At 37.5% G+C, this 25,480-nt stretch overlaps 1 protein-coding gene across 1 annotated transcript; it reads left to right on the forward strand.

Moving 5' to 3' along the window:
• The first annotated feature begins 1,508 nt into the window (after positions 1-1,508).
• On the forward strand, positions 1,509-25,408 carry tmem255b (transmembrane protein 255B). Its single transcript, XM_084715301.1, has 9 exons — positions 1,509-1,737; positions 4,328-4,470; positions 4,586-4,648; positions 15,355-15,444; positions 17,308-17,388; positions 18,945-19,030; positions 20,383-20,542; positions 22,188-22,334; positions 24,666-25,408. Exons 1-9 carry the CDS (start codon positions 1,674-1,676, stop codon positions 24,903-24,905), a joined length of 1,074 nt encoding a protein of 357 aa, XP_084571427.1. The 5' UTR covers positions 1,509-1,673; the 3' UTR covers positions 24,906-25,408.
• The last annotated feature ends 72 nt before the right edge of the window (positions 25,409-25,480 follow it).

Here is a 25,480-nt window from a genome sequence, read left to right on the forward strand (position 1 = left end):
ATGCCCCCCTCACTGCACTGCGGCTCAAGACAACAGTGAAAACAGATTTCAACAAAGTAAGGTGAATTAAATAAATATATGTAATGTAAAATGAGTGACTGCATGAAACTTTAAAGTGACTGACCTAATTCAACAGAGGCTCAGCTCACTGGTGCTTGTAGTCTCATAATTAGTGAAATAGAGATCACCTGAGTCTGTGTCTGCAACGTCCAGTTACTGGTTCATCAGAAAACTCCAAGCAACTCTGAGAAAAGATTATTGACATGTATAAGTCAGGGGATGGATACAAAAGAATTCACATGTGTAAATCTGCCCTGTGCAGACCACTGTGAAGCGTGATGGTGGCAGCATCAAGCTGTGAGAGATGTTTCTCAGCAGCACAACCTGGAAGCTTTGCAAAGGTAGAGGGTAAAATCTGCAAGAGAACTACGACTTGGGAGAATATTTATTTTCCAGCAAGACAACGACCTGAAGCACACAGCGAAAGCTACACAGAAATGGTTTAAAGACGTCAAGGTGAATGTTCTGCAGCGGCCGAGTCAAAGCCCAGACCTCAACACAGTAGAGGATTTGTGGCTGGACTTGAAAAGGGCTGTTCACGTCCTGTGCAACCTGACAGAGCTTAAACAGAAGAACAGAGTAAAACTACAGTTTCCAGATGTGAAAGCCTGATTGAGACCTATCCACGCAGATCCAGTGCTGTGATTGTGGTCAAAGCTGAAAGGGGTGAATATTTATGCAGTAACTTATTTTATATTACATATTTTTATTTAATTGACATGATTTTGTAGAAATCTGTTTTCACTTTGACATCATAGAGAGTTTTTTTTTTTGTCAAAAAAGCCAAATGTTGTCAAAATGCAAAAATATTATGAGTGCATTTAAACTACAATATTCTTGCATTTAAGACACATTTTCAGCTTACACTGTTATGTGTTACATATAGGCCTATATATTGTTGTCTGGTGCACATTTTTACATGAGCTACTTATTTATCTTTTCTATCAAAGTATTTCTGATAGTGATTCTCAGATACTTATGCTGAGTACACGGCTTAATGTTCAGGTATTGTCCGATGGAGGGCGCTGTAAACTCATATTACAATCTGTCTACCTTATTAACTCTACAGCATGATGAACAGTCATCAGTGCAAACTGAACATTAAAAACGACAAAACTGACTTTACCCACATTTTTTTTATCAGATAGTATCGACTTTAACTACAAACTGTGATAGTTTTCAACATGAATCTAAAGTCTGAGCTTTATTAAACTTCTGTAAGATAAGTAATTGAATAATTTATCACTGAGGTGAATGCAGGCAGCTGATTGGTCTCTCTCTCTCTCTCTGTCTCTATCTCTGAAGCTCTCAGAAAAGTTGAACCTGTCTGAGCTCAGACTGTGTGACTGCTGTGGTCACATTTCTTTGAAATCTTACTCGTATTTATCGTGAAATAATTGAATTTAAAAAAGAAAAGCCATCTTACTCTTGCAGCTTGTTGCTTGCTCTCTCTCTCTCTCTCTCTCTCTGTGGAGGATGAGGAGGACTCTGGTTTGAATCAGCAGGGACAAAAAAAAACGCGCCTCCATCAAAACATTTCAAAGCGTCGCTTCAGCTGCCTGATCTCCATCACTTTTTCATTTTTAGACTGAATTCATCCGGATTGAGTCAACATGCAGCAGCCTGAAAACCAGCAGGCAACTCCGCAAACAGCCACAGAAATACTGGATCCAGCAGGTACAGTAATTTAATTCAAGGTTTATCCTGAGATCTTTAATGCTTCATAAACACACAGCCTAACTTTTCTTCTTGTCTGTTTTAATTCATTTGTTGCTTCATTTAAATTCAGTACAGGAGATGTGTCCATGTGTAGCCAGTGCTGCAAAAAATAGTTCATTGCCAACTATTTTGACAATCGATTAATCGTTTCCGTCATTTTTCAAGCAAGTTTATCTGGTTCCAGCTTCTTAAATGTAAGTTATTGCTACTTTTCTTTGTCATTCATGACAGTAAATGAAGAGTCTTTTGGTTTTTTACTTGTATTAGCCATGAAAAAATGATTTTAAGACATCACTTTGGGTTCTGACATTGTATAGACTAAACATTTAATCGAAAATTAAAATAATTGGTATAGTAATTGATAATGGAAATAATTGTTAGTTGCAGCCCTAGTACATATATATATATATATATGTGTATATATATATATATATATGTATATATATATATATATATATATATATATATATATATATATATATATATATATATATTTGTGGAGCAAACAAGTACAAGGGTCTCAAAGAGTTTTTGTGTTTAAGCTTTTGTTAGAAAGACATACTTAAAATGCTTCTACCACTGTTTGAGATGGAAAGTACATTTACTCAAGTATTGTACTAAAACACTCTTGTGGTAGGCTATTTGTACTTTACTTGAGTATTCACTTTTTGTTTTATACTTCCACTCCACCTACCTTTCAGTGGGAACTGTTGTACTTTCTACATTCATCTGACAGGTATTTTGCTACGGTTTTAAAAATCTATGAACCTGAGTGTAATAATTAACACACAGTTCTTGCACACTATAGAGTTTTATTAACTGGTGCTTCGAAACAAACACACAAATTGCAACACCTTTTGCATAAATTATCCTGACTTCATGCATGAAAAGCATGAATTTGTAAAACTTTAAGAATTTGTCATGCATGACTTCATGCAAGGACAATATAATAATTAATACAAGAACTAAAGTATTTCAATCATCACGACTAATGAGTCATAAATGATGTTCATGTCTTCCTTATAGGTGAGTCTGAAGTTAAAGGGACATAAACTGACCAGTTACAGCAGTAAGCAGTGTTGTAATCATGATTAACTAAACATGACTTCTTATTCATGACATCCTCATGTTTGTGACCCTTCAAATAAACTCAACCCATCTGTACATTAAGGCATTTTGGAAAATGTAACTTAGATAATAAGTTAAGACTCCATGTCAATTAATAATTATTTAGACAGGAAAATAACATCTGTATATTATGTATGTATGTATGTATAAGCAACATATGGTTAACACACGTGATTTTACAGTTATGCCACATTAGTGTTGAAGGTCACCACTTTAATTGAAGGCCACAAACATGACGACATGAAGAAGTAATACAGAGTTTATTAGAATACATGAGCACTGCTGTGACTGGTCAGATTGTTTGGTCACTTTAACTGCAGACTCACTTCTGAAGAAGATGTGAGCATCATGATCTTCACAACATCATGATGATTGAAATAACTTAGTTGTTGCATTAATTAAAATATTGTTGCATTCAGTCATGCCTGAGATACGGCTAATTCTTGCACATTCCTGATAGTTCATTAAGTACTACGTGAATGAATTCATGCATTTTTTTTTTGCATGAAGTCATGTATGAATACATGATAAATTGTGTATCCTGACTATAATGTCTTGTCACATAAATCCTGCATAATGTTGATGACAAAACATAATATATAAATGTAATAAGGCAGGATTCGTGAAGCTTTTTAAGCATAAAACTCATGCATCTTTGAAGGACTTTCAAGGCAACTAAAGCAAACATTTCCACACAGTTGAAGGCTTTAACATCATAAATTGTTATAAATGCCGTTGCAAATTTCTCTACGCCCAAAGCAGTCAGTGTACATTGTCTCTCTGTTTTGTTTTACCAGCTGTTTTTATCACCTTTGATTGTATGTTATGTATGTGTCGTAATTATGTAATGCTTTCTAATTTCCAGAATAATGGATCGACAGACGTCTTACCAAAGCTATGAATGACAAATACGATGACATGTTGTCAGTGTTAAGAAATTTTTCGTTTACATGAGCAACTGTGTTGATGAGACACCACTTTATGTTGAAAATCAAGCATTTGTCAAAGAGTATATTCAAATTCAGGCATATTCCTAACTGTAAAAACACAATGGTTAAAATTAAGCCTTTTCCAGACATATGACAAACCCTGATACGGACATAAAATGAGATGATCTTGTTATACAGCAAATCAAACATACATAAAAGTGTGTAAGACTTTTACTTGTAATGGAACATTTTACATTCTTGTACTGGTACTTTTACATATGTAAATTATCTGAATACTTGTTCCACTTCCATTCATCTGACAGGAAAAAAATAGAACAACAGAAATTAAAAAGGAGTTTTAAAGTATTTCAGTATGTGCATGTTTAGGTCATAATTTGGTTCAGAATAGTCTATAATTCAGAAGGAATTAGTGATAATAAATGTAAAGAGGTCCTCATGTCACCCTGTTTCTTTCTCCCGTTCATCCTCAGTCCAGTTCCTGCGGCGGAGGAAGTCCGCCCTGTGGGTGACCGTGTCTCTGCTGGCTCTGGCTCTGGTGGTGCTGACCATAGGACTGATCTCTGCTACTCGCACCGACAACGTGCCCGTTGCTGGGTATTACCCCGGCATCACCGTGAGTGACACCTCCCGTCATTGACCCCCTCAAACGCTCCGACGACTGTGACGTTGTGTGTCGTCTACTCCTTCCTCTAAACCCTCATGTTTCTTCCTGTGTCTTCCACTTCCAGCTGAGTTTTGGAGCATTTCTGGGGATTGTTGGCATCCACCTGGTGGAAAACCGCAGACCCATGGTGAGTCTGCTCCTCTGGCACTCATGTCATTGCTATAACACTCTGAAAATCACATTACAATAATAATTTCATTTATGCATGGTTGGTATTTTAGCAGCTGTAGGTAAATTTCTTTTGCTGATGAGGAATAAGGAAAAATGATAAGAAAAATAAAAAAAACCCTGCTACAACCTTTAAAATGACAGCTGGTAGCTTTTATAGGACTGTAAAAATGTATGCAGGGCAGTAATTCGAATTTCCTGAGGGTATTTTAACCCTCAGTTGCTAACTATCCCTGCACATAAATATCCCAATGTGCTGATAAACAATACAGATATTTATAGCTGCATGTATAGCTTTAACAGTTGGTAGCAATAGTGCAAATGAATCAGGAGGAAAAGAACAAGCAACCTCATGTAACTTCGTTTCAGCAAAAAAAGCTTGAAAAACCCACCTTACACTACCTGCCCAGTGGCAAACAGACTACATTAGCATCTAATTGGTGAGGAAGATAAAAGTAAAAGTAAAAAGTAAAAATGCAGACACCAAAACAGAGAATGTGTAAATATGCCACTCTTTGCTAACAAGTATACCAGCCCATCCTCAACAGAAGATAGAGGTCATCTGTAGCAGCTTATCACAACCCATATTTACATTCATTGCTAGGCGGTGACCTCTGGTGGTCAGGAGCAAAGGAGGAAGTCAGGTGACGTGGCATAAAGAGCGACAAAGTCTGCGTAAGGAGAAGGTTGGGGGTCGATGGATGTGTCAGAACACAGATTGCTCACAAAACTGTCAAACTAGGCAGTACTGTGCATGTGCACACGGATACACGCATGCATCAACATGTGTGTGCAGCTTTCCTGGATAAATGGAGTGACGCAAAATATTGTATATTACACCTTTTAAAGTTTTAAGTTACTTACATTATGTTACATAGATGGCCTCTGTCATGTGACATACGTAACTTAGTTATTTTAACCCAAAGCGCGATCCTTTCTAATGCGCCTGTTGCTGGTATTCTTGGCTGTCATCTTATTCTGCTGTTTAGGTATGTGTTGTGTTTCCAGCCTGTTCTGCTGAACCCAAGTGGTCAAAACATGATTTGCAGATGTTTAATGATTAGAGGAAATGCACTTAACGTGATCAGAGCCCTTTTTTTGTTTGTGTTTACAGCTCAAATTGCGCTGCCGACGTCACATTCACATTTTAGCCTTCCGCTTGTTCTCTCTCTCGGGGTGACCTCTGTCAGCTTTCAGAGTTTCATAATACTCCTCTTCTAAAAATGAGGCTTTGTTCCTGTAAAACGGGACATGCATAGGCTACGCCATAAATTACAGGATTAGGTTACAGACTTTCCAAATTCACTAAACTGTTTTATGGGAAATTGCTCTATTATGAGCACGAAGCAAATCTGATTAATGTAATGTAACATAATGTGTTCTTGGTCCTTGTGCCCGGGTCAGTGTACGTGACTGGAGTTGTGGTCGGGTTGAGTGAATGTGATTGGCTCTGGATTTCAATGACAAGAGGGGAAATTGCATTAGCATTGGCCAGCTGCTGACAGGGCTCCTTTATTTCAGATGGACACAGGTATAACATCATCAAAGTGCCTCTCTGTACAACAGGAGGTTCAAAAAATGATCACGTCAGTGAAACACTTACAGGTAGACCAATCACCTGTCTGAAAAGATTACTGGCTTCTCTTAAATGTGTAAAAGAGTAAAGCCTTTGCTCCGAGTTATCCACCTTAAAATTTTTTTCTGGCAAATAAAGTAAAAAAAAATAGTAGAAGCCCCACTTTGAGGATGTAGACTGCTCTAAAGAAATAAAACCGAACAAAAGAGGAGCAGGAGACAAGTGTAAGCTCTAGATAAACTGAAACTTAAGGGTCATTGGCAAGAATAAGCTGGAACGGTTCCTCTGTGTCATTTAAGTAACGTGGTCAGTATCACAATCCCTGCAAGGACTGAAGAGGACACCACTAACACCTTGCCCTTGTTTTTCATCTCTGACTTTGTCCTAGTTATTTTGTTTATTTCGTTGCACTCATGAAACGTAGCTTGTTTTCAAGTTTCCAAGTTCCAACCACATCTTACATTCTTCTCAGTTTACTGTCAGAAAAGTCCTGTAGGAATATTTTATTTCAATATAAAGACTCATTCATGGACCTAAAAGTAGTCACACTGACCAAGTGCAGGCTAACATCAGCAGTTCTGTCCTGCTCTGTTAGATCTGAAGTGTCATCTCATCCTAAAAATCTTCTAATCATAGAAGTGAAGCATACTTTTTAAAAAATACAAGCAATAAAGCATAAATTTAACATTTTGCTTGCCCAGGTAGGGCTGTGTAAGCTAAGCAGATAAGTTATGTTAGAATGAAATAAGAGTCTGATCTCACATTTTTCCTCATTATAGATTAATTATATTACTAAGACTAACTATTCTGTTTCTTTATTTCCATGACACAGATCATGAGGGCTCCTTTTATAAGACTCTCATTTTGAAACCAGTCAGTTGGAAACAGTAAAAAGTCAGAGACAGTTGATTAATTCTGCCAGCGACAGTTGTCACGTTAGCTGACAAAATCAGCTAGTAGTGAGAAACCTGCTTTTGTCTACCTCTATCTGAAATTAAGGACTCACTGTTTCAAAAAAATACTGAGAATTCTGGGCAGTAAATGTGACACTTGGACAGATGTGCAGTGAGAGAACAGAAAACAACAGTAAGGGGAGTGTTTTCTGGGTTTTAGGAATAATTCCTGCAGCACTTTTTTTTGCTGGGCAGCATCAGAAGCATCAGAACTGTAGCTGGGCAACATTTATTTTCTCTGAAATAATTTTACAGCCAGTGCAGAAATTTAGAAAACTTTACTGATACAGTACAAAGAAAAAAAGAAAAAATTGTCTTGGTGTGATAGGGATGTAAACACACTCCTTTTGCCTGTCACCATGACTGTGGTATATCAGCGTGTCTTGTGAATTTTTCATGTGGCAGTCAGGGTGTCGTTGTCTTACGTTACGCTACCGTATCTAATCCGGTCTACACAGACACCCGTACCATCCTACAGCTGATCACACATGTGGAGAGATGTTGTGTCACACAGCTGAAGTAGTTGAAAATAAATTATCATTTCACAAAGACATTATTATTTTCAGTGAGTGCAGTGTTTTCTGCAGGCTCTCACTCTTTGTTCAGCCCTGTCTGTTGTTTCACTTCTGTACAAATGTGTGAATCGACCACGACATTAACGACCTGCTGTATCTGTCTGCCTCTCCAGCATCGCTCCCAGTCCTGTGCTTTAAACTTTAATGGCGTGATCGCTGCCACAGCAGCGCTGGTGTCTCTTATGTGGCACGACGCTCCTCTCACACAGGTGTCTTCTTCCCTCCTGTGTCCGAGGCTCCTACTGTAACATGAGAGGCGGCTGGCAGGAGCGAGGTTGCTCATTAAAGAACAACTAACCGTCCCACAAAGCCACAGACACCCGAGAGCTCTGACGCTACTTTTACTTCCTGGATCTCGCAGCGCTTTGCTCCTCTGACCTCATAAAGCAGCAGATGGAGGGTTTGATGCTGTTTGAACTGTGAACAGTCAACAGAGGAGTTCATCTACTGCTGCCAAACAGAAACACTTCTGGTTTGACTCCTGATCAGAGAAATCTAATGTAGAAATTAACAACTTTAATCTACATGAATCAAGCAAACAAAATTTATTTTTATAGCACCTTAATATAGCGCCTTTTTACACCAACCTTAATAGCTGTATTTGCACAACAACAACTAGATAGCAACTACATAGATATAATAAAATATATCTATATAAATATACACCATATAAACAATAAGAGACAGACACATTATCCACGTAAAATCTGTAAAACTTTACTTTGACATGGATCTTATCTCCTATCAAAGTCTAGACTTGACATACGTGTTTTGTCCTGCTGGTTATGTGCAGTTTAAGATGCATATGCATCCAAGCCTGTGGTGAACTTTGCACCAGCTTTATGAACAATGTGATAAGAATTACTGGCTCTTTAGAGGAATTTAAGGGAATGAGATTTGTTTATCAGACCACTGTTTAGTCCACTGAATCATATGTGTTGCTTGGCATCAGTCTCCTCCACCATCGCTGCGATCTTGTCTTCCAAAAAAGTGCTTTTTTCTTTTGGTGTTATTCCTGGTAAAACCCTCACTTGTGCTGCATTGTATAAGGGAGAATCACTGATTGTAAGGCAGGTGCTGTCAATTAAAATTTAGTTTGAGATCTATAGATCAGGTGCATAAGCTACGAAAGTGCTTCTTACTGTAGAACCTGCACAAGCAAGGCTTTTTTTTTTATCTCAAAAGTAAAAACACCATCAAAAAGTATAAATCTAAGAACATTTCATTATTTCCGATGGTCAGCAGGGAGTGAATTCACTGGTTGCAGGAAAAAGTCTGATTGTATGTATGCTTATGGTTCCTGTGGTTCCCAGGTGGCTCAGTGGGTAGTGTGTGACCACATGTAGTGAGGCCGAGTCCTCTGCAGCGGCCGTGGGTTCAATTCCAAAAGTTATCTTTCAGTTTAAAACAGTGGATAATTATTTAGATTATTGCTATCTGGTATAGGCGAAGAGCAAGCAATTTATGTTGACTTTATTATATATTGTGTCTATTTTTTTTGTTATGGTTGAAGTGGTTCTAAATCACTTGATTCATTCATTTTAATTTGTAGGTCACTCATTGCATAGATAGGAGAGCACAACAACAAATTAGTATAATCAAATAAATAAATCACATTATATGTACTTACTAATCTCTTGGAGTTAGATTGGATCAGAGGTTTTTTTAGGATAAGGACTTTTGTTTGTAGTTTTACTTACTACAATCACAACCTGGTTGCAGTTTACGGTTTAAATTGAAGCAAGGTTTCTGTTATAGTGCAGTAAACTCGGACGTATTTTTTACTGAATGAGCAAGGAGAACAATCAATGGCCTACATATCATGAGCTCTACTAAAAACGTTGACAAACAAAATCTGTTTACATGGAGCAGGTAGCACGGATCAGTGTAGTTGTGTGTCTTTGCTTAGTGGAACACTTTATGTCTCTATATTTGTGTGTTTTAAAGCTCCTATCAGAAATCTTCCGGAGATACCAGCCTTTCTTTATGAACGTGAGGCGTGCTTCAGGTAAAACACACATTTGTGCTCCGCTGACATTTCATGGATAAACCTTAAAAAAAAACAAAAAAACGTAATGGCTCGTATACCGCCACTTCTCATTTTGTCTTATCTCGTCCTCCAAAATGTTTAAAAGGATTGTGGAGCATGAAATTCTGTCTGTAAAAGAAAGGAAGAACCTATCTGCACTCACCCTGCTGCTCTTAAACCAGGCTTCAGTGCCTCGATACACTGTGAGATTTCTTTATGACTAAATGCTTCATGTAGCTCATGTTCTTTGCTCCTCTAGTTACTGCCTGTGTCTCTCAGACTGCCGTCCTTTTGGTCACCTTGCAGGAGAGCAGAACGGTGGCCGTATTTTACTGAACAGGTTCTTATTAGCGGTGTGTCCAGCTGTGGTCATGATTGGTCACTGGACCACTGAGCAGGGGAAAGAGACCTTGCAGCAGTCAGCGACTTTAGTTACATAACCTGATACGAATCTTTACTGACTCCTATAAAATTCCTCTTTGTGTCTTTATCTCTTCATCACTGATGAAGCTTCTTCTCTAAAACTCTCATCGCGTGTTTCTTTGCCTTTTATTGCCGTTTCTCTCTGCTTTTAAGCACTCAAAGCAGCTATAATCAATATTTTTCTAATAACGTGTCAAAAGACAAAATAAAAGGCGTCGTTTGTAGTGATGAACAGAGAATTATCGCCTGAATATGCAGCTCCCCTCGGCTTTATGGAGCTTTATAGCATGTTCCAGCTGGTTGTTTTGCTGTGTGGCTGCAACTTTACAGTTTTGATTCACTCTCATGTCTGTCATGGTGTCATTTTCTGCAAAACAAGCTGTAAAAACAAGCAAACACTGTACACCACGGGTTCAGCACCAAATAGCAGATGGATACAGGTAGCAAGTAGCTGGTGAACAGCTGGTGGAGATGGATGAATGATAATGTTTTTGCTACTGGATGTGTAAATAAGCAACTGTTTGCTAACAACTCAATCATATTAATTCAGTGTGCCTGAGGAGGCGCACTATATATAATCCTCCATACTTTGTCTTGTTATTATTTTTCTTCCGCCAGATTTTTGGCGTGTAACCAGTCCCACACTGTTGGGAGCATGTACACGAAAAGCACATCAAAACATGTGGAAAATTCAGGACAAGTGTGCTATGACTTTTGCTAACGATTCGCTAAAGTGTTTCCATGACAAATCACAAAAAACTGCAAAAATTTTCCCATTCAAAGTGAATGAGATTTCTGTGAAAAACACTCAAAAATCGGCTTTGCCATACTTTAACAAAGAGAAGAATTCAAAGTGTGAACGGTTCACCAGACGGTGGCCTTTATTCATAGTAAATGGCATTTTCATAGGAAAATGAAAATGTTCAGGAAAATGTACCTAAAGTTATTGAAAGTAAAAGTACTCAATGCAGAAAAATGTGTGACCGATATACTGTTACATACATATATTATATCATATCACTATTATTACAGTAAATGATTACATGTAAAAACAGGATTTTACTGTTGTAGTTGGTAAAAGTAGAGCTCATTTTCAACTTTTTTGTTTAGAACTGCAACTACCAATATTATTATGGATTAAATTAATCTGCTGATCATTTTCTGTATTAATTTGGTGATTTTTTTTTCAGTTTTAATGTTTAAATAGTGAGAAATGTAGTCACAAATTGTTATTAAATAAATGAGAATGGTTAGAATAACTTTAAAAAGCAGCAAATCCTCAAGCTGGAACCATTAATTATTTTCACAGGTAAAATATTTATCAAAATTATTCCCAATTAATTTTCTGTCAATCGACTAATCATGTCAGCTTTACCTGTATAAACTGTTTTGTATGCAAAACTCTTAATTTGTAAAAACTGTAACAAAAAGAAAAGACTCAAAGTACAAGCACCTATAAAACTGATAACAATACTTGAGTAAATTTACTTAGTTACATTCCATGACTGCTAACAACCATACTTAAGTAGAGTACTTGAGTAAATGTACTTTACGGTTAGTTACTTTCCACCCCTCCTGTCTTTTAAACGTTTCCTCACTGACTCGTCTTCTGAGAGCAGGAAATGATCTACAGTGTGTGTCTGTGTGTCTTTAATCTTTTACAGTATTTGATTTTTGTCTCCGCTCCAGTTGTATCAGGGGAGATTTGAGGGTTTTGGACGACAGCGTGTGTGTTGAGGTGTTTTATGTGCTGGCAGCTGGTGCTAAGGTAATGTGAAGTAATGCAGTTGTCAGGCTCTATTGTCTCTGCTGCTGGCCTCATCTCCCACTTGCAGCCCATAAAAGCAGAGTCATTTAAACCGCTAATGAAGTGGAGAGTCTGGGCCAGTGGCAGATAAAACCCCACCAGAAAACGCTCATTTTCTCAGCACGGCTCTTATTTCACTTTGCTGAAGGAAATTCACTTATTTCACAAAAACCCTTGTTTTAGTATCCGTTTCACCACAACTTGTATTATTCTAAAGTGTACTGATAGTTTTATATATAACATTTGGCCACTAGCTTAACTGAAAATTAGTCAGATCAGTTTGTTTCAGACATATTTATTTCTGAAACCTACTGAACAAAAAACAGAATAAATCTTTTTAGATAAAGGTTCTGCATACCAGTGGTGCACCCACACAGGTGTTTTCACTAAATCTGTGTGCAGACTGAGCTCGACTGACATTTGCTTCACACATTTTTAGCTTTGTTTCAGCTGTCAGAGTGAGACAATTTATACCTTTATCCTTGGGTGCACTCCGAAACCCAAGACTGGATTATCAAGCCGGCTAAATGGGCAGCAGCCCTGAGGCCCCAGAGCACTCAGAGTCACCTCCTGTTTTCACTGTTTAATTTATTTTTTTATTATTATTTTATTTCTTTTATTGCAAATTGGTGCAGAACTTTGCAGCAGTAATGTACAATATCAACTAACACAGGTCCTGCAGTTACTTTATATTGTGCTCACATGTTATAAATTTATAATGTTGTTTAAACAAATTCCCACAAACTTCCTGACACACTAACATATGGACATGTAGTCAGTCTGTTATTCCAGCATTTTAGTTATTTAATTTGTGTTATTTGTGTGTAAATATTGTTATTTGATGTATTAGAGAGTGTAAAGGTATTTTTCACAGCACTGGTTTGTCTCTTGGTGATTTAATGAAGCTGCTGCCTTTGAACAAATCATCCTGCTCTCATTGGTCAGCAGAAACTCACAGCAAATTAATACATATTTGAAAGAAAAGAATGTTATTTGTATGATTTATGAGAGATTTTTCATCTTAGCAGAACAAAATGTATTTGGCCTTTTTCACATCATACTTATCATAGTAGGAAAATCACTGGTGATACTAATGACATCAATGATGAAGCTACATGGAATTCGGCCGTAATTCAGTGTATTATTTGTATCGCATCATATCAAAATACCCTCCATAGAAACGGCCTGTTGACTCCAAATATTTGGTTGGTTTCTTTGGTTTCTCACAAACAAGCACTCCTTTTGTCAGTGGAACTTGAGAGCAAAAAAAAAAAAAATCCCCCAAACACTTGGGATTGTACAGGAAGTTTGACAGTCACAGTCACATAAGCAATTACTTGTGCTGCTTTAGCTTGAATTAACAAAATAATCAAAAATTCTTCTGAATTAAATAAATTTAAGTTATTAAATGTAGTTAAAACCTATCAAGAAAAACTGAAAATCTTTAAATTGCAGAGATCAGATCAGCAGATAAATTATTAAAGTGTCTTCTACCTTTTCACTTTTTTTCCATAATTTTTGGGACAAACTGATGTCTGTATCTCACCTACCATTTTAGACATTTAGATAGAAAAAACTGTGTGTGATTTAATCTGCTGCTTCAGTGCAGCAGGTTCGGTCCTGGAGGAGCGATTGAACAGACAGTAAACGATGCTCAGTGATAAAGTTCATGATCAGACATCTGTGATCAGCCAGCTGGGTCTGCTGTACTGTGTGAGTGTGTGTGTGTGTGTGTGTGTGGGGGGGTGATGTCAGAAATTACTTTGGAATTGTTTTAAAGATTTGAGGTTATTGATCAGTGATCAGATTATTGGGCTTCATTTACAGGATTGTGTGTGAGATTTGTTCTGCCAACATACTGTGTGTGTGTGTGTGTGTGTGTGTGTGTGTGTGTGTGTGTGTCAGATTGGGAGAATTACATTGACCTTGCTGGTACAAAAGGCCGGGTATGTTGCCTCTTTACCCATAAATTACCCACAAAGCACCTCTGTGTTGGCAGAGCAAGAAGCCGTACATTTCCTTTATCGTCCTGCAGTCCAGACGTTGCAGACGACCAATCAGGACACACACACACACTTACAGACACACCAAGCTTACATACATATGTGTGTGCATGTGTGTGTGTGTTAAGTTGATGATTAAATTTTGACTTGACTTTCATATAATGCAACTTCCAGCATATTAATCAATAAATTGCATAAATTACCAATGCCGTGTAGTTTATTTCACAAAATGACCTGCTGACTGTACATTATCCTGCTTATTACATGGTTACTTACCAAAATAAATAAATAAATTGTCACATAATATTGATTTTAAAAAGATTTTGTTGATTTAAAGTAACAGTCTGTTCTTCATACGAACCGTCAAGAGAAATAACAGACCCTACAACGCTGGAACTGACCAATCAGAATCAAGTATTTAAGAAAGCTAAGATTTATTTTCATACTTTCTGTGCATTTATCTGTACATTTTGAATTCTGTTATTTAGAAATATGTAACCTATTTTTTTTCTAGTGGTCAGCTAATGTTCCATTGGGTTTGATTGGCGGCCATCTTGAATGGAGGAGAAAAACGCAGATTTTTTTTGGTCATCCAAAGACCAATAAACCCAACTTTTCATACAACTCTCCATTTGATTCTTCATGTCAAAGGTTCACTGACATGGTACAACCACCTATTATTGGGGAAAAATAGACAAATAATGAATTAGGCTCAGAACAATTTAATTTTTGCTATTTTGGTTCAGCTTCTTGCATTAGCCAAATAAAACTAGTTTATTTTCTTATATCAGTTGAATGGATGGTAAATAAAGAATATGGCATGAGAATCAGAATATAGATGAAAGCCTGAGAATAACACTGATTGCCAGAAAAAATAGCGAGAATTATATTATGAGCCTAAAATTTGCTATTTGTCTGTTTCTGTTTCTGTTCCTGTTTCCTGGTGTCAAAAATCATTTGTCTTTGTATATTATCTGGTTGTGGAGTTTTTCTCTACTTGTGTGGACATGAATTCAAGATAGCCGCCAAATGAAGGCGGCGGGTGATTAGCTGACCTTGGCAACATGAAAAATTCTTAGATGCCATTTGAATCCTAAAAACAGGTTACAAAAATTTGTGTTTATGGGATTTCTCCTGTTAGACTATTGTGCATTCAAATAATGCAAAATACAAGATAATGTCATGTTTCTGCTTACTAACTCTGATGACGGTAGTAATTTTGTCTGTCTTCCACAATAATTTCTCATGACTTTACTGTCTCTTATTTTTCATCTTCTACACCCTCTCCTTCTCTTTCAGCTCATGGCAGCGATCATCTTCATCAGTATTGGAGTCATCGCGTCGTTCTTCTGTGCCATTGTGGACGGGATCATCGCTTCAGAGTTCATTGTAAGCATCTTATGCATTTTACATTCTTGCACTGAAAGGAATACAAACTAATTCAGCTTTTTGTGTCTGAACAAACTCTGACACTCAGTCAAACCAAATTTAATCAAACATGGACTGAGGTTGACAGAGACGGGGGGAGTTTAGCCACAAAAGTCCAGGTCAGATCAGGAACTTTGTAGATGCAATCAGACAGAACTGTCAGACAGCTGACAGACTAACTAACCTCAGTGTCTGACCTGCAGAGATGGAGAAACATTCAGCATAACAGGGCTGATTAAATCTCCCAGGCATTACTTTACTTTCTCCAAAACAAAAGCTGGGTACTTGTCCAAAAATATATCTTAAACTGTGTTTCTACTGAAAATTGATTTTCCAGTTAACACTCTGAGATGGCTTTTTTGAATGTGACGTATACATATAAAATATTTTTCAATTTATTTTTTTATTGAAAGAGAAAAGAGCACATAAAAAGAAAGTCCACAAAGATTTTTATCTCTCCCGCTCTCCCTCAACGTTTACTGTGACATAATGTTTGTATTTGAAGGGTAACTTCAGTATTTTTCAGCCTGGACCCTAATTTGCTAAGTTTTTGTGTCTAAGTGACTAATGGGGACAACATTTTTTGAAACTGGTCCAGTTTTGAGGGAGAGTCTTGCAGTTGTCAAAGTAAAACTGAGCTATAATGTGATCCATCTGTCCAACTGTGTACCGTCACAGTGCGTCTACTAAAAGTGCTAAAGGCTCAGATTACTATTGTGCCTGACAACATTATGAAAAGTATCACTACAGAGAGACCTTTTATCAAAGAGATACATTTTACTATCCAGACTCCCTTTGCAGAAATGTTCATTTTAATGCCTGCTATGTTCGTCCAAACGTTTCCACCACTTTCGGTGGGAATTGTGAAGTTTTAGTAATGTTGCTGCAACGTCATTATATTAAGTACAGGAAATATCATGCGGAGGACGTTGAACAGATGTAAAAAATACAGAAGAATATCGGTTGCGTTGTTACATCTCAACACAGGAGCAACGTAACTACTGGTAACGTTATAACTGTAATGTTGCAGTGACATGTGAACATGATGTGTCACAATGCAGGGACATACTGTGTTCGTGGGGATACTGGACCTTGTTTTCATTGGATGAGGCCTCAGGAAGCCTCGTTTACTATAAACCATTTTCATCATCAGTCAGTTTAACTTGTCAGTTTATCAGCGCGTCATTTGTCCCATTATGGCTTCATTCAGGACAAACTCTTGAGATTAAACTCCAGGACTGAATTAATATGTGTGAAATCTAATTTGTGCAAATACCTGAATCTGTTTTTATATGGGAATAAACAGAAAATGCAGAGAGGTCAAATAAGGTCGTTGTTGCTGGATATCGTAGTCTCTCTGTGTCTGGACACACGGACATGAACAAGTCGCTTTGTCACAACGGCCTAATGGATTTTAATGAGTGTCTTAATGAGCGTGGACCGGAGAGGGTTGAAGAGCTCGACCTCTCCACACCTGGCACAGAGGCACTGATATTGATCATCAGCGCTATCAAACCTCTGCAGATATATTCATTTTGTACTCATGCGCGGGACAGTAAAAGTCATATTTATTGGCGCTTCTAGCTTTGAACAATGACGTTATACTTCAGATTATATAAGGTCCAGTAAGGTTTAATGCTGCAGGTTTTGTAGTCTGGTGCAGTGGACACTTTGGAGCACACACACACACACACACACACATACAAGAAGGGCGTCACTGAAACCTTTAAAACAGGGAGGATTTGCTCTAAAAAGGAAAGAAGATTAACTTGCACACTACTAGTTTGTTTCCGTATAACTGTGATTCATGTTTCTAACACACAGGACACAAGGCCCCTGCAGGAGGACATGTGTGACTTCTACGCCAGTGGATCGGGCTACGCCTACGACAGCTACTATACTGAGGTGACTCACTTATCACCTACCATTGCATAAACATACGGAGTCATTTCTCACTGAGGAAATTTATTTTAAAAAATTGGAATAATAATCTTCAGCTAAATTCTAATAAAACAGAAACCCTTGTTATTGTGTGTCAACAAATCACAGAACAAATACCGCCATCTACTGGTTGCTTGTCACAAAACATCCAGCAATTAAAAAGAAAAAAATGAGACATGTTATCAGCAATATATGTTTTAAACAGAATATCACAAAGCTTGTTCGGTCATGTTTAATCACCTCAGAAATACTGCAAAAATACGAACTATATGACCCTTTGTGAGAGGATAGAGCATTGCCATTAGGACCCCGCCTGAGTAAATAAAACTGTCTGATTCAGTACCTCCTTTTAAAGGGATAGTTCAGCCAAAAGTGAAAATTCAATCATTCTCTGCTCACCCTCATGCCAATTGAATGTCAGGTTTATTGTTTTTTTTTATCCACAAAACACTGTTGGAGTTTCACAGGAAAACAGCATTACAAAATCTCCCAAACAATTTAAGTGAACGGTGACCAATTTTCAAATGGAAGAAACAGATTTTTATCAGAAGGTGTTTCCTGGTGTTATTTTTCTTTTATTGTTTTTTGATTTCTTGTCTGTTATTTAATATCTGTTGTATTTCATTTCTCTCTGTGAAGCACTTTGTAACTCTGTTATGAGTGCTCTGTAAATGAACTTATGTAAAGATAACCTAAAGAGAATGAGGCGGGCCTCCCCGGTGACGATCCAAACAGTTTAACTGAACGAATCTGAAAATATATTACATTACTTATGAAAAGGAGACTACATAGAATAGCCCAAATGTGTGTGACAGAGGGAATTTAGCTGTTTTTCCCACTCTTTCCCTGACTCAGAAACTAATAAATGTCTTTGGACAGACCTATTTTATGTGTTTGGAGTAGTCTGAAGTCTGTAGTCTATGTAAAACAGCAATATTAGGCTTTCTTGGCAACATAATAACAGAATCATGAATGATCCCAAAGATTTCCAGGAAATGAACAAAAAAAAAACAAAAAAAAAGTAAACTAAGAGGGGCCTCTTTTACCAAGCCTTGTCTGAGGGGAGGCTTAAAGTCTGACACCTAAAAACTAACTCAGGTAAATCCTCATCTTCCTACACACTGCTTTAGGTTTGTGTCTCAGTATTTGTCTTTTAAATGTTTTAAATGGTGTTTGAAATACATTTTAGGTTCATATAGGGTCATATTCTGTGTTCTTGAAGCCTTTTGGTGCTTACTTCACTTCAAATTCACTAAGTGTGCAGTGACACCTAGTGGGCAGATTTAGTTACTGCAATCAAGGCAACAACTGCATGTAATGAAGTCAGATGAGATTAAAAGCAAATACAAGTTCTGGACATTACGTGTTGACGTGAGCACAGTTTCCTCCTGACAATATCTTTGTCCAAACCGATTTTCCAGCTCCTGCTTTATCTGGCTGTTGTATCGGTTTTCATGAGGTTAATAAATATTTTATTGCAAATGATTAAAGCTCACAGAAGCTCTTCTCTGACGCTGCAGGTGACGTGCCGTTCATTCGACAAAGCGTGCAAGCTGAAGCTGAGGAGCAACACCTGCTACTGCTGCTACCTGTACAACTGTGAGAGGTGAGACGCTACACACAAGCTGTTGGTGTTCACATCAGAGACACATTATGTGTGTACAGGTTAAATCATACAGCTCGGTTTGTACATTTTGAGCATATTTTACTTATATTACTCGTTTTTGGATTAATATTTTATCTTTCTGCCCAGCAATGGGTCCTCATTCATCTGTACACCAGAGGTTCTCAGTTTTTTCTCCTCCTCATGTATGTCCCATGCAATAAATTGACAAAGGCTTTTTCTTTACATGTCAACTTGTTTGACATGCAAGAAACAAAAAATATATATTAGAAAGATTTTAGTCAAGTGTTAAAAATATAATAATGTCAACAAAAAATACTGCTATCACACATCAAGAACGTTTCATTCTTAAAGTATCCTAGAGTTGCAAAGATTAATCAATTATTAATCAAATATTTAATTAATTGCCTAACTATTCTGATCATTTTGAAAGAAAAAATGTCCAAATTCTCTGATTTCAGGCAGCAAACTGAATATCTTTAGGTTGTGGATAAAACAAGACATATGAGAATGTCAAGAAAATATCATTAAATGTCGATTTAAAATTATATACAATTAAAAATATAAAACATAAATAACATAAAATAGACCTATTAAAAACAATAAAAAGATGATAATCGATTGTTTGATTAGAATGTAATCTATAAATAGTTTTAGACTTAAAATTTTAAATATCTGTTGTAACAATGTAGCCTTAAAAACAAATAAATGAATAAATATTTTTAATGTCATGATAATTTAAACGAATGAATCTGGAACATTTTTCACTGACCTTCTGGCAGAGCGCCATAGAGCCCAATTTTAAAACCACTGCTGTTCACTAAACCAGTTAGCCTGCAGATGTTTTACTTGAGTCGGGGGGTCTTGTTTATCTCTTCAGTCAGTTCTAATGTTATAATTATGTGAGACAGTAAGACAGTAGTGTGAAGGGCCAAGTATAAAAAAAGTGTTGTACAGGTTTCAGAGCAAAAATTGCATTTACAGGCTCCGCTGTTGGAAAAATCACCCTCAGAAGACACACAGACTGACATGGATCATGTGATTTTGGCACTTTATTGCATTACAGAGTTTCCTATTCCACAGCCAACTTTCAAATCCTGGGTTTTTGAGTTTTCCATGAGCTCTTGAACACACCAAAGAGGAAGAGTTTTCCAAAAAGTTCTTCCCTGCTGTCAACTACATTAGTACACAGTTATTAGCAGAAAAAATGCTGCCTGTAAGGTCTAATAAAGTAATAAAAAATGACTACAAGTGTAAACCAGAAGTGTGGTGGTTCAGGTCAAGTCCCTAACAGCTCATAATTAAACTATCCTGCTGTTCTTTGCCTCTTCCAGCACAGAGTACCACACACAGTACTATGAGTTCACCGGGGTCAGCAGCTGCTGGGATGTGATCCACCTGCACCGTCTGCTCTGGGCCTCAGTGGTGCTCAACGTGATCGGCTTGTTCCTGGGAATCATCACTGCCGCCATCCTCGGAGCGTACAAGGACATAGTGAGCAGAAGTTCAAAAAAGCGCTTGTCAAAAAGAGCAAAGGGCCACTGAAGATTCAAAGACAGAAGAGTTAAAGGCAGTTTGAAAAAGTTCAGAGGGAAATTAAAGCCTTCAGCACCTTGACGAAGGCTTTTTATTATACTTGTGACTTCAAACTAGTAACCTTTCCTTATTGCCTACAAGCCACATCTGACGCTGGACAACGTAAAATCCCTGACATCTGATTCTTGCCTGTGTGTAAACCTTCCTGTTGCCAAATTACAGAAACTTTCTGTTTTGAGTCTTAAATTAAGCTAGGAAGAGTCTAATATAGGATTTTTCTTAATTCAGTATTGCAGGAGTAAATCCAACTAAGAATCCTATCTTATCTCAGGTTTGGAAATCCAACATACTCAATCCAACTTCACCAACTTTTATGTCTGTTACTTAGCAACTGACAGTTTTTCTCATCTCACCAAGCTAAACAACTTTGCAACCAGTCTTCTTTTATCATAAAAACATACAAAAACATAAAAAAAAAATCAAGACAGATGAGTTAACATTCATAGAGAAATGATCTTTGTCAAAATTTTACAATAATGCTAACCAGAGAGAGAGAGGGAGAGAGGGAGAGAGAGAGAGAGGGAGAGAGAGAGAGAGCTAAACTAAGATAAGATAAGCTAAGCTAAGCTAGCAGACACAGTCTCCACTGTACAGAATCCACTGTTTGATCCCCTCATTCACCACAACCTCCTTGCTAAATTTCTCCCGACTGCTAATCCGAGTTTAGCGATCATAGCCAATCGCAGAGTAGTAGGGCGGAACAAGGGGGAACAGTTTTGGGGAAAAAAATAACGCTTGTTGGTTACTGTTTCTGTCAAGCTAACATTACACTTACCTGGTGTTAGCTAACACTACCATTAGCCATAGCAACCACTACTGTTAGCTAGTTAATAGGTTAGCCACTACTACAGGTGGAACAGTGAAACAGTTATGCTAAAGCAGTGTTTCTCAACCCTGGTCCTCAGGGACCCCCTGCATGTTTTAAATGTTTCCCTGCTCCAACACACCTGATTCAAATGGTTACTGTCAGGCTTCTGCAGAGGCTTGATGACGAGCTGATCATTTGAATCAGGTGTGTTGGAGCAGGGAAACATTTAAAACATGCAGGGCAGGGGTCCTGAGAAACACCGTGCTAAAGTAAAGGGATTCAAGATTTAGGGAAGCTGGGATACTTATGTAATACACATGTCTAATCTTAAATTAGGACATGTTAGTAAATTACTTTAATGACAGCTCAGTAACATTAACCATTCTTACTTACTTTGTCTTTACCCAATAGCTGTTTGACGTGTGTTTCACTGCTTTACTGCATTTTCAAAGGTCTACTGCTCACACATGAAAGTACTAAAAATGTGTTTCAACTGGCAGGAATGGTTGGTTAATCTTTTTCAAAACATGGAAAACTCTGATCTTATTTTGTCAGTCTTAATGGTCCTGATTTTACGATTATTGTTCCTACAGTCCATTAGGCAGCCGTCATATTTACTCTAACATAATGAAGTGTGTGTTTCAAGAATAACTGGTGAATCCTCTCACATTTACCCTCCAGTTTCCTTTAATGATTTCCCATCTTATTGAAAGTATTTTTACTGTTTTCCTGCAGCAGAAGCCGACTCCGCAGATGGCTCCCAGCCCTACACCGCCACCGCACATCCTGTACAACCCGACTCAGCACATGCTCACCTACGCTGGTTTCTGTCCTTCAGGACAGACTCTGCCTGCCTACCCCAACTACCCAATACCCATGCAGGTGAGGGGCCAGAACAAGTCGAACAAGAACCATTACCAGGCACCTTTTTCACAGAGGACAAAGGACCATTACACTGTAAGAAAAGCACTGGTGTGAATAACAAAATTAATGATGGCTGAAACACTTCGGTTTCAGGATCCTGGTGTTTTGACTCACTGTCACACTGTCGTGGCTTACTGGGACAGATGTTATTAGTAACACCTGTGCTTTTCCTACAAAGACGAGTCAAAATGTCACCTGTCAAAAAGGCCAATCTTGTGTTCCAGTGTGTTAGTTTGGAAACCAGATGAGCAGCACTGGATCAAATGTGTTCGCGCTGCACAGATGTTTCAGTCTAACATCAAAGCGCTGACTAGAAAGAAAACTATTAATCTGCACTGCTGCCACTTCATATTACAGAGGTGGATACCTGTGAAACCCGACTAAAACCATGTATCCCTTGATATTATATGTTTACTAAGCGATACACCCTGTTTTGAATGTTAGATTTTAGAGTAAGGTAGTGGCACAGCTCTAGACGTGCTTACAACGACATAATGGATGTACTTTTTTACTAAATGATGTTATGTTGATTTCTTTTGGCTGAATGATCATTAAGAAACCAAAGTTGTGCTTTAGGAAGGGAACTTTTTTTTATAGCATACTTTACTTTACAAGCTCAGGAGAGAACATTTTGTTTAAGACCAAGCTGTAAAATAACCTGTAATTTTGCAATCAAAGGAAATGTAATGACATGTTTGAACACTGCAGTTTTACTTTTGGTGTCTTATAAACCCATGAAGATTGGGCACATTTTGTGCACGACACAAATATAAAAGAAATCAATCAAACTATTAAATGGATTATTATGAAATTTGATATCATTCCTGCGGCCAAAACGGCGAATGCTACTGAGTTTGCTGATCGTCTGACTTTTTCTTTAGTGCCACCATGAGGATTGTCATAAAATTTGAACCAAACATTTGTGTTCTCTTAAGGATGAATTGCAGTTGCTTTGAGTTTGTGCCACTGTCAGGTCAGCATTTTATCTGTCTAATACTTATCCGATCAACTAATGACATTCCCATCAGCCTCAGCTACGCTTTTGTGTTTAGCCCGAATTAGCATGTTAGCTTGCTAACATGGCAAACTAATCAGAGCATTAAATATATAATTTGTACAGTGTTACCTTGAGTCAGCATTAGTTTAGCCTTGTTGATATTTTTAAATGAATTTCCCCATTATTGCCCTTTGTTTTGGCCCCCTTAATTATTAATTTGGTATTTATCAGGGATGTTAATGATTTATCCTTAATCGCAGTTAAGAATTTAATGAATAAAAATGCATTAATTGCTAATTAATCAATAGACTAGAGATGGCAGTAATGGTGCCTCATTTGACATTTTTTCATCTAGCAGAGTAATTTGTTGGATGAGAAAACTTAAACTAAAATGAGAAAAGAAAAATATGACTTGTATTAGTTTAGCCTTGTTGCTCTCTTCAAATATGTTTCCCCATTATTACCCGTAGTTTTGGCTCCTTACTACCGTTACATTCATTGTTTAATGTTATCCAGATATACATATTGTTAAAACCAAAGTATTACCTGGATATTAATTTGGTATTTATTGGGGACATTAATGATTTAATGAATCACAGTTAAGAATTTAACCAATTAAACTAAAATGAGAAAAACAAACAAAAAAAAAGAAAGCTGGAAAATGAGAAAAAAAATATGCATTTAGTATCTTATTAATCATTAATGATTATTGATTGTTAGTGTGATTGTTTAGTGTTGGTTAGGGAAAATGAACAAAATTTGCAGCCCTTGTATTGACCTAATTATTACTTAATTTATACCTCTATCTTTATCATCTTTATTATGTACTATTACCCCACTATTACCAAGCTGTAATGTAAAGTGCTACAGATTCTCCTGCTGGTCTTGTTTCATAGAACATAGAGGTCTTTTTTTTTTTTTAAGATGTTGCTCGTCCAAGAACCTGTTGAGAACAGGAATGCCTGACTGATGCTTTATGAGTCGGTGCCATAAAGTAAACCGTGACATGACTTGTAGTTCTTCAATAAGCCAGTCACCTTAAATCAGCAGATGCTTTGTTTTATTTATATCATGGTGACTGCCTGAAATCTGCAATATATCTAAGAGATTTATTATTGATGATAGCTAATCTTTGCTGATGTTTCTATGGCTGCAACCAAACCCCACAATCAATAAAATAAAAACCACACCTCACATAAAAACGTCAGAAATGATTTTTAGGTATCTTTGGCTCTATTTCCACATACCAGTGCAACCTACCACTCCCTGTCTCTTCTCCTTCTTTCCCACAGCACAACAGCAGCTATCAGCCTCCTGCTACTCCCCAGATGCTCCCTGAGGGGGGGCCCTCATCCAACTCCTGCCCGTCTGAGGAGAACCAGAGCCAACAGCCCTCTCAGGCTCCCACCCAGCAGCCGCAGCCTCAGGGAGCCACCCAGGAATCAGGGGGCTACATGCTGACGCCCAACGCTCCTGTCCTCTACGGATCCTCCTACAGCCCCTTTGAGAAACCTCCACCGTACGCCTGCTGAGCCCTCATACACACAGGTTGGAGACAAAAATTACCTTGATGTGGTCAGACTGAACGTAGCACAAAACGTTTCATAGATGGAAAACACTCAGTGAGCTCAGAGACAACTCTGTACTGATGTAGATGCTACGTTTCAAGTGGTCGCACTGAGGACAGATTTATTGATATGTAGTGTAATTATATAGACATGATAGTTATTTCATGTGTATTTATCAAAAGAAACCGTTTTGGGAACTTTTCTTATTCATTTTCTTGCTGAGAGTTAGATGAGAGGACTGATACCATTCTCATCATGGTAAATATAAAGCTGCAGCCAGACGCTGGCTAACTTATAAAAATGAAAACAAGAGAAAACTGCTTCATGATACTAATTCATTATTTTGACTACTAACTCATTCTTTTGAGATTCTAAGTTATTATTTTGAGAAAGTTTCTCATTATAATGACTTGTAAAGACTTTATTACATGTACGGAAATGGGCTTCTTGGTTCTGTACAAAGAAAACGAACCCCACCTACCACCATCTCTAACACTCACTCACGGACACGTCGTACGTAAAAACTGAACAACAGATAA

This window comes from Lutjanus erythropterus, chromosome 1, assembly GCF_056507025.1.
Source record: "Lutjanus erythropterus isolate fLutEry1 chromosome 1, fLutEry1.hap2, whole genome shotgun sequence".
Lineage (NCBI taxonomy): Eukaryota > Metazoa > Chordata > Actinopteri > Lutjaniformes > Lutjanidae > Lutjanus > Lutjanus erythropterus.

Bases quoted from the DNA above. Each gene is read 5' to 3' on its own strand.
- tmem255b (XM_084715301.1), top strand. From the start codon at position 1,674: ATGCAGCAGCCTGAAAACCAGCAGGCAACTCCGCAAACAGCCACAGAA. The intron at 4,649-15,354 runs GTGAGTCTGCTC...CTTCTCTTTCAG, and splicing joins TGGAAAACCGCAGACCCATG to CTCATGGCAGCGATCATCTT. The intron at 17,389-18,944 runs GTGACTCACTTA...CTGACGCTGCAG, and splicing joins ACGACAGCTACTATACTGAG to GTGACGTGCCGTTCATTCGA.